Source organism: Delphinus delphis, chromosome 11, assembly GCF_949987515.2.
Source record: "Delphinus delphis chromosome 11, mDelDel1.2, whole genome shotgun sequence".
NCBI lineage: Eukaryota > Metazoa > Chordata > Mammalia > Artiodactyla > Delphinidae > Delphinus > Delphinus delphis.
This window is the reverse complement of record NC_082693.1, coordinates 90,390,881-90,408,583: the sequence shown is the minus strand read 5'-3', so window position 1 is coordinate 90,408,583 and position 17,703 is coordinate 90,390,881. Positions and strand designations below refer to the sequence as shown.

Here is a 17,703-nt window from a genome sequence, read left to right as displayed (position 1 = left end):
CTAATAGAAGTGAAAGTTGAAAAAACAGTTTCTCAGCCTGGATTCTTTATGCATTCCAAAATCCAGAATAGAAATAAATATATCTGAATGTTCACTGGCTTATATTATGGTGAGATGTTTTGTTGAATAACCGGTTTAAAGCACCAGCAGAAATACTTTGGACTAAGAATACAGCTAAGAGGAGGAATCCATGACATACAACTTAATTTTTCTAATTTTGGGGTAGTCATCAATGAATCAGCAAATCAGTTTATTGCGATATTACCTGCCCATCCTAAACACAGACCCCCCCCCCCTTTAAAGGGCCTCTCTGTAGCACCATTATCATAAAGAAATCAGAAGAGTGGATATGTGGAAATATTATCTGCTTTTCTAAAAAATTAATGTAGTTTTTCTTAAAATTCTGTTGATATTCTCCTTGAGGCTTTTGTTGTCAGTAAGATATTTGCATCCCTGTCGTGTGTTCCTGAATTTGAATAGCGGAGAACCTCATCAAATTCAGGCTCCAGAGTCAGAGGTCACTCATAACACAAGGAAAGGGCTGCAGATAGATTATCTTCGTTTCCTTCTGGCTTGGAGGGAGCCTTCTCTTCCACAGCCTGATCCATTTAAAATTGTCTTGATTAATAATAACATTACCCCCAAACCATTGAGGTTCCGATGGCTTCTTGCAGGTTGAGGAAGCTGAGGGGAAATGGCTATCAGTAACCTCATTCAGAATCTCCTTTTTTCCCCATGATTAGTCCAATACAGCTCAAATTTCATGATTTAATACAACCCCCAGCATCTCTGACACACCGAGACTTAACTGAGAGTCTAGTTAGTACTTTTATGAGAATGCATACCTCTTTCCCATGGCATAGAACTTCAGTTTTTAGGGCTTCCCTGGTGGCGCAGTGGTTGGGAGTCCGCCTGCCGATGCAGGGGACGCAGGTTTGTGCCCCGGACCGGGAAGATCCCACATGCCGCGGAGCGGCTGGACCCGTGAGCCATGGCTGCTGAGCCTGCGCGTCCGGAGCCTGTGCTCTGCAACAGGAGAGGTCACAACAGTGAGAGGCCTGCGTACCGCAAAAAAAAAAAAAAAAAAAAAAGAACTTCAGTTTTTAAATGTTTTACTCAGAAAGATATAAATTAGGCTTTAATTGCTTTTATTACCTTAATTTTTTCAATTTTTAGAGATTATTTTGGATTTTGAAGGAATGCTAAAGAGAGAAACCTCATGATGCTTGTTTGCCACATTATCCTCATTTACAAAGAAGTTTTACTAAACATGGCCCCTCTGTAAACTTCACACTAGCAAACTTGAATTCTAAACTAGTGGAATCATCTCTAGTGATACCAAAAAATTGAGCCTTCAAGGTTCATATAAAGCTTAAAATTTCAACTATGATGATTAGTGTGTTGTTTTGTTTAACAATCCTTTTACTGTTTCATTTTTTCTTTAGAAGTTTAAAAGGTAAAGAGACGCTTGAGTTAGTTTATACATAAATGTATATGCTTATGTGTGTATGTATGGCAGTGTGTATGTTGCAGCCTGGATGTACGGCTTTGCCCAGATCAGTCTGGCCTGCCTGTTCCCATAGACCTGGCTAGAATTCAGAGGAAGCCTGTGGATCACAGATAGCCCCCGAGGGTACTTCCTGCCACGGCCCTATCCATTACCATCTCATTGCCAGTGTTTGGTAATACTAATCAGAGCTTTCTTATTTATAGGAATATCTATGGAAAGATTTATAATTGAGAAAACAACGCTTACTTTTCCAAGTCATTCACTCGAAGAACAAAGAAGGAATAGTACAAAACCACTGAAAGCCAATCAGAGACTTTTTTTTCATGTATATTTGAAGCTGCTTCTGATGAATTTAAGGAGCATAAATTTAAAGAGCAGGAGTAAGCTTTCCCCCATGGTGCAATGTCTTCAGTTAGAGAAAGCATAAATTATATAAGAAGTAAGCAAAAAGCTGTAGGAACCTCTGAGAAGAAATCACAGGTACTTCCAGAGTAAGATTTGAACAGAAACAAAAGCAAGCTAGAAGCTTCCCTGTCAGATGGCTAAGAAGACAAGGGTCCCATTAGAAGATGGTTGTCTTCAATCCTAAGAAATGATACAGAAGTAAATTTGAAATTCTTCTGTAGCTTTAGCAAAAACTGAACATTGAAGGAATAGAAAGCAGAAAGTACAGGCCAGAAAGCTTCAGATGTCCATGAGAAAAGGACACAGTAATCTACAGAAACGAAACATGCTGTGCTCGCTGCTGAGGTGCCGTCTAAATGGACATAACTGTATTTACCTATATTTGATGGGGAAATGACAGTAATAAAAGTACACACCTGAATTAGGTTTAGGTAAAAATAGATGAATTCTAGAAAGGTAAAGAAGAAGAAGGAAAGGTAGAGCTTGCCACTTTTTCAAATAGCCTGTCTCGTGTGGCATTTGTTGTTGTGATTATCTTTGAAAACCTTCATGAAGTATTTCACCCTGACATTGAAAACCTTTTGAGTATTTGGTTCACCTAAACCGAGGTGAAATAGCAGGACAGGGGAGTTGAAACTCTCTAGGACTGAGAGGATATTTGAACCCTTGGAAGAAAAGCTCCAGAACCTGCTGTGAGATTAGGATGTAAGAAGTCCCAAAACCTTTTAGGGAAGAAAAATAAATGCAGTTAAATGCTTGGGCGGGTGGGCTTCCTGATCTGTTTGAACCTAGTCCAAGGGTCCACAGCCCTTTGTAATCTGATTTGCCTGAGTCTGAAGTATAGATTGGACTTGGCAAACTTTTTCTGTAGGGGGCCAAGTGGTAAAGATTTTCGGCTTCATAGGCCATATGGTCTCTGTCACAACTACTTTCAAAAACAGGAGGCCAACTGCATTGGTCCACAGATGGAGGTTTGCCAACCCCTGATCTACACTGGTTCTTCCTTCTAAATATCGCTTGATTATCTTAGCCTCTTGGCAAACGCACTAGGCCACATGGAGCATAGCACTGTATGGGACCTTTCTTTATATACTGTAGTCTCTTAGCAATAGATCAATCCAAGTACGCATCAGAGAATCTGAAGTTAACACATATAAATTTAATGTTTTAATCTATAATTTACATTTCCTGTCAGGTAAAGTTCTCCCAACTTCCTGTAGGTATTTTCCCTGTTGAAAGTTCCAACGAAGAAGACCCAAAATCATATCTTCATTTTGGGGAGGGGGGTGGGCAGCGGGGGGATAAATTAGGAGTTTGGAATTACAATAGACACACTATTATATATAAAAATAGATAACCAACAAGGTTCTAGTGTAGAGCACAGGGAACTATACTCAATATCTTGTAATATTCTATAATGGAAAAGAATCTAAAAAAGAATAAATATATATATATGTGTGTAACTGAATCACTTTACTGTACACCTGAAACTAACACAACATTGTAAATCAACTATATTTCAATAAAAAATGTTTTAAATCATATCTTCATTTCTTAAATTTGAGAAGAGGTTCTCCAGTGTAGTTTATTTTTGTTACAAATTGCAAAGCAAATCCCTGCCTTGGGTGGAGCTTAATTGTACACTAAGGAGTAACATGCAGACTGATGCAGTTTGAAACATTCTCTCCCCACGGATGTGTCTGTGTTCGTGTCTGTGTCTGTGTCTGCGTCTGCGTCCATCTGCGTGTGGGCGGGTGTGTGCTCGCCTGCCCCCCGGGGGAGAGGCATGTGTAAAGTCGGTTCTCCTCTCTCCTGTAGGGTGGATACGCAGCCTACAGATACGCACAGCCTGCTACTGCAACCGCTGCCACCGCCGCCGCCGCTGCCGCCGCCGCTTATAGCGACGGGTAGGTGCCGAGACGGGGGCGGGGAGCGCCAGGCCGCCCCGCGCCACCCCCTTTCCTTCCCCACGCTGTTTCCATAAGGGCACTTAGCCCCCGGGACTGCCTGCTGAGCTGGGTTTTCCACAGGCCTTCGGCCTGGACTCTATGCTGCCAAAAACCCAACGGCGCACAGGCTCACACTCCTCCCCTCCCTCCCGCTTGTTCCTGTGTGTTTCTGGCTTTGACCCCAATTTCCCTCTTTCTCATCTCCGGTGCCCTTCTTTTCCATTTTATAGAAGTAATTCAGAAAATTTCAATTGCTGCCTTTAGGAGTAGAACGGAGAGATTTTTTCCATTCTGCCAGTTTTCTAATAACATTCCAAGACCAAGTTACAAGTCCTTAGCACAGTGAAACCCCTTAATTTTTTTTTTTTTTAATCACTGTCTTTCCTTTATCTCCCTGATTGGATCTCTTTTTCCAGTTATGGCAGGGTGTACACGGCCGACCCCTACCATGCCCTCGCCCCTGCCGCTAGCTATGGAGTTGGCGCTGTGGTAAGTAGATGTGCCTTTTATTTTTTCAAACGTTTTACTTCTTCTGACTTTTACCTACAGACTACAGAAGATCTAGGGAGGTGATAATTCAGCCCTTCTTCCATTGCCGAAGTGTTAAAACCAATAGGACTGTCTGGAAATTTCATATCACTTCTGTGTGTGTGCTGGTGTGAGCCGCCTGGCCTGGTTAAGGACGGCAGAAAGGAATGAGCAGTGACAGTCTGCCCTGAGTAACGACATTATTCGGGAGGAAGGAAGGGAACAGGTTGCTGTTTTATAATGGCTCAGATGTTGGACGCACACCTGTGGCAGAGTTTTACCGATAGGTGTTCTCAAAGACTTGGGGCACAAGACTCTCCAGTTTTCACAGTAAACTTTTCAGAGAACTTAACCTGTCTGCTTCAAATGCAGATGCCAAAGGATGTCCCTGCTATTCCTAAGCCTTCCAGCAGCTAGTACTAAAAATCACCAAGCAAATGCCTTACAAAGATATTTTATTACTAACATTTGTGGCAAAATATGGTATATTTCTTAGAAGTATACAAAAGTCATAGAGCTCATCTAGCATAATCCCCCTGTGCTCGCTTCAGCAGCACATATACTAAAATTGGAATGATACGGAGAAGATTAGCAGGGCCCCTGTGCAGGGATGACATGCAAATTCGTGAAGCGTTCCATATTTTTAAAATAAAAATCCCCCTGACCAAACTCGAATCCCCCCTGCAGTATTTTTGTGTTGGCCTGGACACCTCTGGGGCCAATGACGGGACCCACTGGATTCAGCAAAGACTGGCCAGTCCACAGTGATACCTCCTTGTGCCAGAAGTTCTCTACCATCCACAGTGTCACTGGCCAACGGCCCGGAAACACAGATGACCGTGTCTGAGAGGGAGGCAGAACAATGGTCACAGTTAAGACATAAAGGATGTGAGAGAGCCTGCCACTTCCCACACTAAATCTCTACTGATGAAGATCTGTGGAAGGAAGTAGTAGGGTCCTGCGGGGGGTATGGGGGGGGTGTTTAGAACTGAAGTAGAGACGTTTGATATAAGGAAGTGATGGGAATTCCTGAGGTTTTATTTAGTGCCCAAGTGATATAAGTCCTGTACTAAAAGAATGACCCAAGGAGCGATATGTTCCTAGGGAACTTTTGATTGAAAAAGATAATTCATTAGATTATGATTAAAGAAAGGAAAGAAGCCCACTTAAAACCCCAGTTTTACATACCATATATATATATATATATATATATACACACACACACACAAAAGATATGTCAAGAAACAACCTGGTTGGTATTTTTTATAAATTACAGAGGAAATAGACTTTATTCGTTGAAAGATTAACTCAGGTTTAAATCCAGCACCATCTCAAACATGCGATGTGACAGAGATAGTGGTCAGAAGTGACGTGTTCTCCGTTGTCAGGTAATGGGTAAGAAGGTAAGATCAGCAGTCTGCTTTAGGTCACGCTTGTAATGAGGTCGTCAAGGTAGACAAGACCCATGCTTTTAAAAAATCAGACTATTTACAGACTTGGTTTTAAACTTCATTGAAGTGCTCCTCTGTGCTAACTCACGTAAATAATGAACCATCAGCATACTCTCCCCTTGAGAATATCAGGTCAGCAGTAAATGTTTGGGCTGTGGTCTGAGCATCTTAGAGGCAGAAGTTGGTTTCCTGACCTCATGCACTAGACAACATCTAACCAGTTGATTTGAAGCTTCTAAGGAAGCTGTTTTTCCAAATCCCTCCTCAGGACATGTCTTCTTTTGTAATGTTTCTCTCATCAACCTTTTAATATTTTTGTGTCTTTAATTACTACAGGCGAGTTTATACCGAGGTGGCTACAGCCGATTTGCCCCTTACTGAAGTGACGTGAGACCCCTGCAAGTGGGACAGCCCCCCAGTTCATGAGGCCTGGCTATTGCAATATTTACTAGTAGAGGAACTCTATAGCAAGATGAAGAGGAAAAACAAACAAACAAAAAACACAAAAAAAGAGAGAATACTTTTTTATACCTCACTATGTTCTTTGAATATGTATTTTTCCTTTAAATTTCTGCCTTTAATTCTTTTGTTCCAAAGATTGTGCATTTTTTTCTTTTTTTCTTTTTTTTTAACTGTGGTAAAAAAAAAAAAAAATAACGCATTTCCATGTCTGTATGTCCGTGCTTAGCTTATTCTGTCAATCACGGAAGAGGCAGTCAATGAGGAAGGAGAGACATTAGGAGCTGATAAATGCGTCTGATCAGAAATCAGCAGACAGAATTACCAAAGTGTACCTGGTGCTGAGTGGCTGTGGGACAAGCAGAAGTGGAAGAGATCCCTCTGCAACAGGATATCCTTCTAGTCTTCTGAGTTTCTGGTCTTTGGCAGGCAATTCTGATTGGCTGTGGCTGGAATCCACATGCTAATAGACTATAGGAATGTGTGCTGGCAAAGCAGGAGAATCACTAAGACACTTTCCTCTCCTCTTCCCTCCTGTCTCCTCATTCTCTTTACAATCATCTTACACGCGAGGCCTGAGACAGTTGGCATCGTTTTTGGAATTATAGTATTAATATTTCCAGACATGTGCTCAGACTGTGGATAATAAACACCTCATTAGGAACCCAGTCTCGGAATGAACTCTGGAGTATGAAAAAGATCACTCTTTTCTTTCCTGTAAACCCTAGCATTCCTGCTGGGCTGCTTTTCCTTTCACTGAACCACAGCTTAGCTCATCTCTCCTTTTATTAACACCCTGCTCCCATGTCCTCGAGATTCAGGAATTTAGGACCCAGGGACAGAAGACTAAATAGCCAGTGGCCAGATGTCCCCGAGGCGTCTGGGCAGGGCTTGAGGGCTAGAAGTACAGATTGTCACGCGCCAGTGAAGAGGGGGAGGGCAAGAAAAGGGGTGTCAGACGATGTCAGGTTAAGGCGCCCTGATATTCCCGATCTTTCTCTCGCATCAAAAAGTCAGTACAAAGTAGAAAACAGATAATAAAGGCTCTGGTGGCAAAAGATAAAGCCCCGAGCCTTAGACCAGCCGTCCCCGGAGGTCTCTGTGAGCAGGACATGTGAGGGCAGGCGAAGGCACTTCGTTCAAGCTCCAAAGCCATAGGACTCTTCATCCTCCAGAGCCTTTACGAGTCACTTCTGTCCACAGTCTGGAGCCCTCGTGGCCACTCCACCCAGCTTCTCACTATCCTCCAAAGACACCCAGCTGAGCACCTGGACCACTTGGTACTCATGAACACTACAGGACATGAAACAAGCCCCCGAGGCTGCTCCCCTCCCGTACAGGAACGAGGGTCTGAAATGGCCAGGATCTCATATGTTGCCAGGAGGAGTCATGTGGTGGCCACCACAGTGAGTCACTGCTGTCACTACCTGGCTTCGACTTATCTGTCGTCAGACAGGGGAGAAAGTGTTTCTCTTCTAGCTCTTAGCTGTCAAAGGCAGGGGTCCTGCAGCATTTCCAAAATGAAGCCATTAGAAAATAGAAAAGCACGGTCCGTTTGGCTCCCTGGTCTATTCACATTGGTACTAGGGTGACCTTTCACCCGAGGGATAGCTGCTAAAGGGAGTAAGTAATTCAGAGACATGGAGCTTCTGGTTTGTTATGGGTTTGTTTTGGTTTGTTTGGTTTTTTTTTTTTACTCCTGCCTCCACCCGTGTTCTTGACTGATACTGATTCATGTCCCTGAATTAAAATGACTGACATATGACAGCATCAAACATTCTTTGTAAGGAGAGGGATCTGTGGGGGGGGACTGGCCTGTCGTGTATAATACATATCTTCTCCCCCTTCAGAATCGTCTCTCTCCTGATAACTGGGAGGGAGGCTTCCCTGAAACTAGGGGAGACATCAAGGAAGCTAGAGGCCTCGATGCAATTCTTACTGATTCTGGGGAGGAATGCACAGAATAGGGAACACCAGACTGCCCAGTCCGTTGGCCATTGTTAAGGGTTCCCCTCCCCAAGCCAAAGTTTGGTTTGTTGCTGTTGAGACAATTTTTGTTGTGTGTGTATATAAATATTTTAGTTTGGGGTATGGGGATGGGATGTGGGGCTTTCACAGGTCTAGGGAATGGGGGCAGGGAGGATTTTTTTCTTTCTTTTGCTTTTGTTTTGAGGGAGAGCATTTACTGAGTGAAGAAACTGAGAGAAATTTTGTGTCCTGTTCAAATAGGGACCATTCTCAGAAATGGCAAGCCACTGCTCAGTGGAGGCAAGGCCAAATTCTAAATGGTTGTATCCATAGCAGGGGAGGAAAATAGGGCAATGAGTTCAAGAATTTTCTATTCTTTTTTTCCAGAAAGAGGGAAAGATGATGGGAAAGGCAGAGGAGGCAGCTTCCACAGCCCTTTTACAAGAGGCAGAAGCCTGAGGTTTGTGCATTTCAGTTCAGCTGGTTCTGGCTGAGGACTCCATAGGCAAGCTCTGTGTTTTCCAGCGGGCCTCTGCTGCATTTCCAGGGATGGTTTTAATACTGCTTCCTTCAGCTCCTTTTACTAAGACTAAACAGAGTTCTGCTTGTTATTAAAGGGCCTTTGGTTTTCAGTGTCATCACTGAGCATTGGGGCTCTCGAAGCATCAACTCCCCATCAGCTTTTGAACTTTGAGATCGCATACAGGCAACTTCATCAGAGGCAGGTTCCTCGAAGCATCAGTGCTTGTTTATTCCTGACTCTAGTTCCCACTGGACTAAGAAACTGAGTCAGAAGAGAGTATGGCATCTTGTAAGTTTGTTAGAGGATGCTGGTGAATAATTCCGGAAAACGTATCCATGCTGAATCAGTTGCGACAGCTTTACTGTAGGTCACGATGTGGACTTCTATACTAAGCATCTTACTCTTAGAAGCTGGGCTCCTTTCAGGAGCCCTCTAGTGACCACCTTTATCTGAATATCCCTCTTTCAGCCCAGAGAGCTGTCCTTAGAGCTTTTCCAGAATTCCTTATATTACATAGTTCAGCTCCCACTGACCGAGCTCAGCTGTTGTGATTCGTCACTTTTAAGGCTCTCAGTTTTTACAAAGCCCGCTGTCACCATCCTCCTTCAGCAGCCACAGTTGGAACTGAGCCGATATTATTCTTCCTTGAAAAAGAAGGGGACTGGAGCTCAGCTCTTAGTTTAAGGGGAGCTAGCGGAGCTCTATTCAGTAGAAATCAATGATAGCAGCTTTCTCTCAAAAGTGTGACTCCTCAGGGGCTGAACTGCTCTTAGTTTAGTTTCTACTTTCCTAGAGCTCTAGCAGATAAGTCGGTGAATCACTACCACCCTGTAACTAGTCACATAGCTTCCAGGTAGGAAGGAGGTGTAAACTCGGAATGGAAGCAACCCCAAGGATCTGCAGGAAGGGCTGGATGGCCTCCCTTCCTTCTGGCGGGAGGATGACGCCAAGGGCGGGAAGCAAGGGACAGCCCAGAGGGCACTGTAAGGGAGGGTGGGGGGTGTCATTGGGACCGCCCCCTTTCACCAAGCCCAGCCTCTTCTCGGCTGCTTGCAACCCCCTAGCACAGAAACAGTTGCAGAATCGCAGACTTGTTTCCCCCAGAAAATAGGAGGAAAGGGACTTTGGGGGGTGGGGAAGGGGTAGTGGTGTTTTAAAAGCATAAGTTACCTGTTTGCACTGTTTTAAGATAGGAAAAAAAATAGTGGGCAAGGTGAACATCCAACGTAAATTTGTGTGTCTTTATTTTGTCATGCTCTTGAAAATGTTTGACCGTTTGTAGTATCCACCAGTGAAACCTGATTCTCTGTTGCATAAAACACGATTTTTTTGGAAATGTTACTGTCCGAAAGCCTCTTCCCTCCCTTTCCCCTTTGCTGTGTTCTTCCTTCATCCTCGCTTGACTGATCAACCAGGCAGTAGCCATCCAGGAGCCAGAGCGTGAAGCAGGGCCCTTCCCAAGTAGACTCTGGGTGTCCTAAGCCAGCATGTGCCCTCTGGTTTAGCGAGTGCCGTTGAGTCCCTGGCCCCCATCTTTAAAATAAGGCTTACAGACCAGGCTGCAGCAGGTTCTCAAATTCCCGAATCGGATGCACTAGGAAGGAGGGCGGAGGGGAGTCCTCGAATATGGCGGGTGGCCGCAGTAGCTGAGTTCTCCACGTTCCCGGAACTGTAGCCAGTTACAGATTACTCAGGAAAACGGTCGATCACTTCAGCCATGGTAGTGCTGGTTGGCAGGGCTTGGTAACGGAGAGAACTGCTCATTGGCCACAACTCAAACCTTGCCTTTAAGGGGATTGCCAGCCGGGGCCCCTCCGCCTGGGAGTGACACATGCGCCCGCCAGTGTGGCGAGGGCTCAGCTCACACCAGCCAGCAAAAAGGGAACAGCGATGCTCTTCTCTCCCCCCTACCACCCGCCCCTGTTACCAACGCCAGATTCCCAGGGGGTGCATATGTTTTTGAATTTTTTAAAAATGTTTTTTGGTTTGGTTTTTCCGGGGACTGATGAGTGCTTTAAGCAACGTCGATACCCCACCCAGAACCGCAGCTTTGTCCTTTCTTGTATTTTCTGTTCACAGTATTGCGTGTGTGTGTGCTTGTCCTGGCAGCTCATTTTGGCTGTATTATATATCGAGTGATGAATTGATCCTCCTTTTTTTTTCCCCCTAAGGGATATGAATTTTTTTTTTCTTGTGTTATAATTCTGCTTGTGAATAGCTGGAGCAAACCTGGGGCTGACACACGTAAGCTAGGGCTGCACAGTGCTGAGAGAGCCAGGCGGGGTGGCTTGTCCCTGACAGACTGACCCACCTGAGTCTCTGAGCTTTTCAGTCCAAATCTCTGCAAGGCTAAAAATGCCACCGAACCTCCCCTCTTGTCCCCGCTCCCCGTGGCAGGGACGAAACCATCCCTACATGCAACGTGCAGCTTCTCCGGCCCCCTCCCATTGCCATGGCAAAACAGGTACCTATGGGGCATGGGGGCATCACATGGGATGCTTGTATAATCGACCACCTCGCCTTTTCTCCCCACTCCCCACTCCCCCACCCCCAAATCTTTTCCTAGGACACCCGAGCTGCTTGCCCAGGGTCCTGTTTCCCTACAAACTCCAGAGAAGCACCCAGGGCTTTGTGACAGTCTCTAGTTCCCTCCCCTTCTTGTTAAGAATCATATTGTATAGTAGCTTTCAGACCATACAGTATTCATTGGGTTACTCCTATTATTATCAAGTAGCTGGAATTGTGAAGGTCGGAGTAGTTAGATCTTTAGCTTTTATTCCTTATTTTTTTGTATTACTATCCATGTGTATAAATTATTGATCATGTTGCTGGCTTTTATAAACTCTAAGCGAAGGAGGAGCACTGCCTCTGCCTTTGCAAATGGTAATGAAGCACTGTTTTTAAATAAAAGGAGAAACACCATTCTTCGCCCTGGCCTGCGTGTGTTGATCCTCAACGACTTCTGTTGCCCCCCCCCCACCCATGCTCCAAAGATAGAACTTGCATTTGACTTTTGTAAGATGGAAAAAAGAAGGCGGCAAACACGACGCTCCCTGAATGAGATGACGGGAGAGGGAAACACAGGCCCAGGCTGGTGCCATGGGACCTGCCCTCCGGCTCCTCCAGTCTTGGCAGGAGCTGTCTTCCTGCTTCTGCCTCTGAAATCTTCCGCTTCACTTCTTCCCTTTTCCATCCTCTCCTGTTGTCCTCGCTGCCGCCCTCACCTGCCTCAGAAACTGCCCTCCAGGGGGCGCTTCCCGTCTGGCCACCTGTCACCTCTGTCACCTCTCCCCTGGCTCGGGCCACCACCCAGGCTCCCACACCTTTTCCTTCTGTATGGGGCCTGGGCCTTTTCCTCCTTCCCTGGGCTTCCTCAGCCACCCCTCCTGCACTGGTTTCTCTACCAGGAAGTCCCAAATCTCTGAAATTCCTCCTAAATCTGCAACTCCCTAACATCACTCAGATCGTCTCCTTTCCCGTTTTCGGGAGGAAATGGAGCCCACGGGATCTCCTTGATCTAGACACCTACTTGGACGCACACCCATCCTTTCCCGTCCTTCCTGTTTTACCGGGAGAGGCGTCTTCGGTCAGGCGCTGTCCCCACACGTCCGTCCTTTCCCACCTTCTCGGGGACTTTGCTCCATCGTCCCTCCCACAAGGAGGTCAACCTTTTCCCTCCTCTAGTCCCTGTGGCACTGAAACATGCAGTGATTTTGCACGATCCCAGTCCTCTCCTTCATGACAAACTTCTGGAGTGAGTTTCTGCCGCCGACTCCAATTCCCTGCTCTTCACCTGCGGCCGGCTGGCCTCTCCCTCCAGGACCCTGAAGCCGACCCCGCGTGACGCCAGCAGGTGGCGCCTTCCCCGGGGCGCTGACCTGACCTCCAGCGCCCGCGCAGCCGGGCACTCCCGAGACCCTCCGCCGCTGCCCCCGACACAGGCTGGCGCGTCTGCCCTGCTCTCCTGGCCTGGCCTCCCTCCTCCGTCTCTTCCCCAGCAGCGCACGCCCCGCCTGCTCTCGACAGCCACCCGCTACAGTAGCAGTTGGATCAGGACGTGCTTCTGTGCAAGGCGGCCCCGAGTCAATCCCCGTCCTCATCCGGGTCTGCGGCCTGTGCACCAGCTCCTCCGCTAGTTTATCCGCGGCGCGTCCCCCTGTACTAGAACAGAAGCGCCCGGAGGTCGGTAGCTTCGTTCTGTTCAACTCCGTGTCTCTGGTGTCAGCAACACACAAGCATTCCATAAATATTTGTTGAATGACTTTTTTCAATCTCGGATGTAAGGTGATAACACAGCCGCCACCCCCAACCCCGCCTTCTCCGTATGGCCACCCCGGCTGATGATCGCGGAGGCCGAGAGCCCTTTCCACGTGTGCTCACATCACCTTCATCTTCCCGGCAGCCCCGCGGCAGGTGCTGGGTGTCTTCCTCCTCAGGTCCCGGCGCCTGTGCTTCTTGCTGGGTGTACCAGGCAAGCGAAGCCCTGACCTCGCTTTCCCAGGACCTTTCTGGGGTGGCATTTATAGCAAGTAACCTTGAGGAATTGGGGGGGGGGGTGTATCCCGGGGACGAAGAACGAGTCTGCTTCCTACCTGCTCTGGAAGAGGTGGCTGCCCCTCGCTCAGGGCTCCTCAGCCGCCGTGCACACCTCCTGGGGAGCAGCAGCCACCCCGTCCCACACACTGATGCTCTTGTTGCCAGCCGGGCCGGGAGCAGTAAAGTCCTTTGTGTCTGACGCAGAATCCATAAGCTTCTGCAGAGAGAGAGCAAATCCCAGACCCACCAGTATCGTTATTCCACGTGAAAGATGAGGGAGCCGAGGTGTGGAGAGAGGAGATAACCTGTCCCTTGAGTAGAAAGCGGCAGAACTGGGGTCCCAGCCTCCGAAGTCTGCGCCCTTCACGTCTGAGCACTGGTGTTTCTCGTGCTTCTCCAGTAGAAACCCCTGTAGAAACCCAAGAGCTGGCACTGCATCCCGTCTCTGACTGATGCTCTGTCCCTTTTGTAGGGTCTTCTTCCTCTACTCCCTCAAGTCATGGTGTTCCCCAGGTCATCGGTCTCCTATTCCCCTGAAAACTCGACACCAATTTCCACCTAATGACGCAAGGCTATGGCCGGAGACCATAAATCTCTCCAAAGTCTAGTCTTGTCCAGCTGCAGTCCCAAGGCTCCTAAAATTCAATATGCTGACATCATCTTTCTATCCAAACCTCTTAATTTCCCTCAGTCAGTAAATTGGATAACAGTTGGTGATAACCATGTTAAAATCCTAAAGAAAAAAGAAAGAAAATAAGTGGGGGAAAAATCTTGCTCAAAAGAAAGTGTGCCGCACGTTTGTCTTGAGTGTGTGTGGATTCTTTTTTTTTTTTAATTTTTATTTGGAGTATAGTTGCTCTACAATGTTGTGCTAGTTTCTTGCTGTACAGTAAAGTGAATCAGTCATACCTATACATACAGCCACTGTTTTTTAGATTTCCTTCCCATTTAGGTCCCCGCAGAGCATTGAGTAGAGTTCCCTGTGCCTTACAGTAGGTTCTCATTAGGTATCTGTTTTATACATAATAGTGTATATATGTCAGTCCCAATCTCCCAATTGAGCAGATTCTTGATCACTTTTCACTGTTGCATTGCCCCATTCTCCCCGAGCCCAGCACCCCATTCCAACAGCACTCCTGACCCTAGGACAGCTCTGCAACCCCAGGCCCACTCCCTGTTGGTGTCCAGAATTGCTTGGTGATGTGGGGAATCCTACATACACACGTGCACACACACCATGGAATTGGGTCCAGAAACCCAAAAGACTAGGTGTCATGGTTTTCAGCCATGGTTTTCATCATGGGCGTGGCCTCCCATGAAAACACACTCATTCTCCTCCCACTGTGACTTCTGTCACTAGTAGGGTGAGACTGTATTCATTCAACTGGTTGAAAAAGCTAAGACCAGCGGACCATGAGTTGGTCCTCTTTTTTAAAAACTGTTTAATTTTGATGTAAATATTATCTATTCTTTCCAATTCATAAAACAGTAATTCACATCATAGGAATTACATCAAAGGAAACGTGAAAAGTAACGAAAATTACCTCTAAATAATCATAGCTGCAGTGTGACCTTGCTCCACTTCCTGCCAGAGTTTTCTTTTGTTTTCTCTACTGCCAGGTTTGAGAGATGTGTTTCCCCTGGTTAGGTTCTAAGTGAGAAAGTGGATATACAATTTTCATCCTGCTTTGTTCACCTAACTTGCTAAAATAAACATTTTCCATGTTAATCCAATTATTGACTCTCCTGAACATCACCTTGATCGCTACATAGAGTTCTCTCCAGTGGATGAATACTTTCTATTTAACGGGTCTCCTAGTGTTGGAACATTTCAACCATGTCCAATTTTTCAAGATTATAAATTCTGCTGCAATAAAGGGATAACTATCTCTCAGTAACAGCTTTTCTCAAATCACCGACGTTTCCTCTCGGGGCGCTGGGAATGTAGATCAGAGCTCAGCAGCGGTGCGGCTGTGATGAGAGATGGGGTGGGGGCAGGGCAAGGAGGGGCATGGAGGACTCACAGAGCATAGCTGATTTTAAAATAAAGGGTATTTAAAAAATTTAATCATAAATGTACTGTATAGTTATATACAATTTGGAAAATACATATGTCCTGAATGTCCCAACGTCGGTTGAAATTCACATGAGTACTTAGGTCTTCTTGGTCTCCAACCCCGTCTGTACACTCAGAAAACCTGGTCTCTGACAAACTTTCCTTCCATCCCAGGTGTTTCTGGCGTCCCCAGGGGTGATCGGGAACCACGGCAGGTCTGCCTCTGTCATCATTGCTGGGAGCATCTTCGCAAGCAGAAGCTTCTCAAGTTTTCTTAGTTAAAGTCTGGTATTGTTCCACGGAGATAGCTTGACCAACTAGGGCAAAAAGGAGAGGAAGTAGTGTACTCATTTCTGTAGCATCATTGGGAGCTCGCAAAAGGTTTGCCTGAGCGCCCAGATGTTATAGGGCTGGGCAAGGTAGCTCTCTCCCATAATGCACCCTGTCCTTGTCTGCCTCGTTCACAGCTGGGCCTGGCATGATGCCCGGCACAGAGGTGCTCAATTAACATGTGTACATCAGATAACTTGGTGAACGGCACCTCTGGCTGGAAATGCACGCAGGCAATGGGCAGAGAGGGTTCAGTGAGGTGACTGGCAAAGGTCCAGGCCCAAGATTGCACGTGGTGGGAACAGCATTGCAAGGCACCAGCTTCTCACGATCAGGCGCTCCCTCCCCTTCTCCCACAGCCCGCCCATCCTGGGAGAAGGTGCCCCCCTGAGGGGCTCCCGCAACACCCCGTCCCCTTCGTCCTCCTCGTGTCCTACCATTTACCTCTCCTCCTTGTTAACGGCTTATCTGGGGTCCATCCCCCTGCTGGGCCCCCAGTGCCATTAGAGCAGAGACTGTATCTTTTCCCACAATCTCCTCAGTGCCCTGTGGGACCTGCCCTAAGCTTGTGCTCTGTGACAGGCAAGGGAAGACGTGGGCAAGACCCTTTGGAAGATGAATCCTGTGTCTCACAGTTTACCCCCCAAAACTTCCCCTGGTTATCAAGAAGCTAGGATACGTACCCAAAGAGTAAAAGTCTACTGATGCAGTAGAGCCAGAAGGAAGCTCCCCATGCCTTAATACAGTGGTTCCCAAACTCAACAGAATTACTGGCAGATCCTTGAAAACCTCCCAAGTCTGGATCATGTCCCAGATCAGTTAAATCCCTGTCGTTGGGGGGTAGGACCCACCCACTCATCAGTATTTTTTGAAGGCTTGCCAAGTGATGCCAACATGCAGACAAGTCTGGGAACGCGTCCTTAAATCCTCGGCCCCTGTCAAGGCCTCACTTAATTAAAACCTGTTGAATGAATGAATGAGGGGAAGGGAAAGGGGAGGGGCAAGATAGGGGGAGAGGATTAAGGGTACAAACTACTATGTATAAAATGAATAACCTACAAGGATATATTGTACAATACAGGGAATATAGCCAATATGTTATAATAACTCTGAATGGAATAGAGTCTTTAAAAATTGTGAATCACTATATTGTACACCTGAAACTTACATAATATTATACATCAGTTATGCTTCAATTTAAAAAAAAAAAAGGCTAAGTTAGCATTTTCTTTGAGATATCTCTGTATGCCTAGGAGTTCAGCCCCTTTCCAACCTACGTCTTAGAGCTCATCTGTACATAGATGGCAAAGAAGCATAAACTTCCCAGCCACTCTTGGTAAGGGTGTCTGGACCATTTTCACAAGAAAAATTGTGATGCGGCATCCAGGCTTTTTGAGAAAGACTGTTGCCATTGGTCCGTGATGCTTTCTGAAAACCCAACACAGAAGATAATTGGTTATCTTTTTCCTCTTTCACAGAGGAAAAAGCTGGTCCCAAGGGTGGGGTGACTTTCCCTAGATTATAAACCAGATAGTGATGGAATTAGGGTAAGAACCTAGGACTACAGCTTCCCAGAAGCCTGTCGTCTGCCTCCTTTGCTGGTTGAGGACAATATTCCTCTGAGAAAAGAAAAATCTCTCTTCCTTCACTCAAGGACGGTAGAGAAACATGTGCGCAGGCACATTGGAAGTGACCCAATTAACTCTAGTCAAAGCCGGTTCATCAGCCAGCAGCAAGTGGAAAGGACTTTGTTTTGCACTATCTCAGGATTAACGGGAGCCGTGGGGGAAGAATCTAGAGAGTGGAAGGAGGCCAAAGGTCACAGATACAGAGACTAGATTGTTCCTGTCCTGAAAGGGCAGGAGAACTCTAGTTTGCATGACTGTGAAGATCGTATAATTTAAGAGCTTGGAGTAGCCCTGCAACTCATTTTATAGAACTTTATGGACCCTTCAGCACCAGAAGTACAGCCTGTGTTAGGCAGCAGT

At 46.4% G+C, this 17,703-nt stretch overlaps 1 protein-coding gene and 1 non-coding gene across 15 annotated transcripts in view; both read left to right on the top strand.

Moving 5' to 3' along the window:
• RBFOX2 (RNA binding fox-1 homolog 2) overlaps window positions 1-11,722 on the top strand; it is a 262,455-nt gene extending 250,733 nt beyond the window's left edge. For all 14 annotated transcript variants that reach the window (XM_060025570.1, XM_060025568.1, XM_060025579.1 and 11 more), the window contains 3 exons: window positions 3,734-3,822; window positions 4,281-4,353; window positions 6,180-11,722. In XM_060025570.1, coding sequence (XP_059881553.1) covers window positions 3,734-3,822; window positions 4,281-4,353; window positions 6,180-6,234 — 217 coding nt within the window. In that variant the 3' untranslated portion in view covers window positions 6,235-11,722. The remainder of the gene's footprint in view (window positions 1-3,733; window positions 3,823-4,280; window positions 4,354-6,179) is intronic.
• LOC132434687 (U6 spliceosomal RNA) lies at window positions 4,931-5,037 on the top strand. Its single transcript, XR_009521401.1, has one exon. It is a non-coding gene; the product is annotated as a U6 spliceosomal RNA (small nuclear RNA).
• Window positions 11,723-17,703: the final 5,981 nt, after the last annotated feature.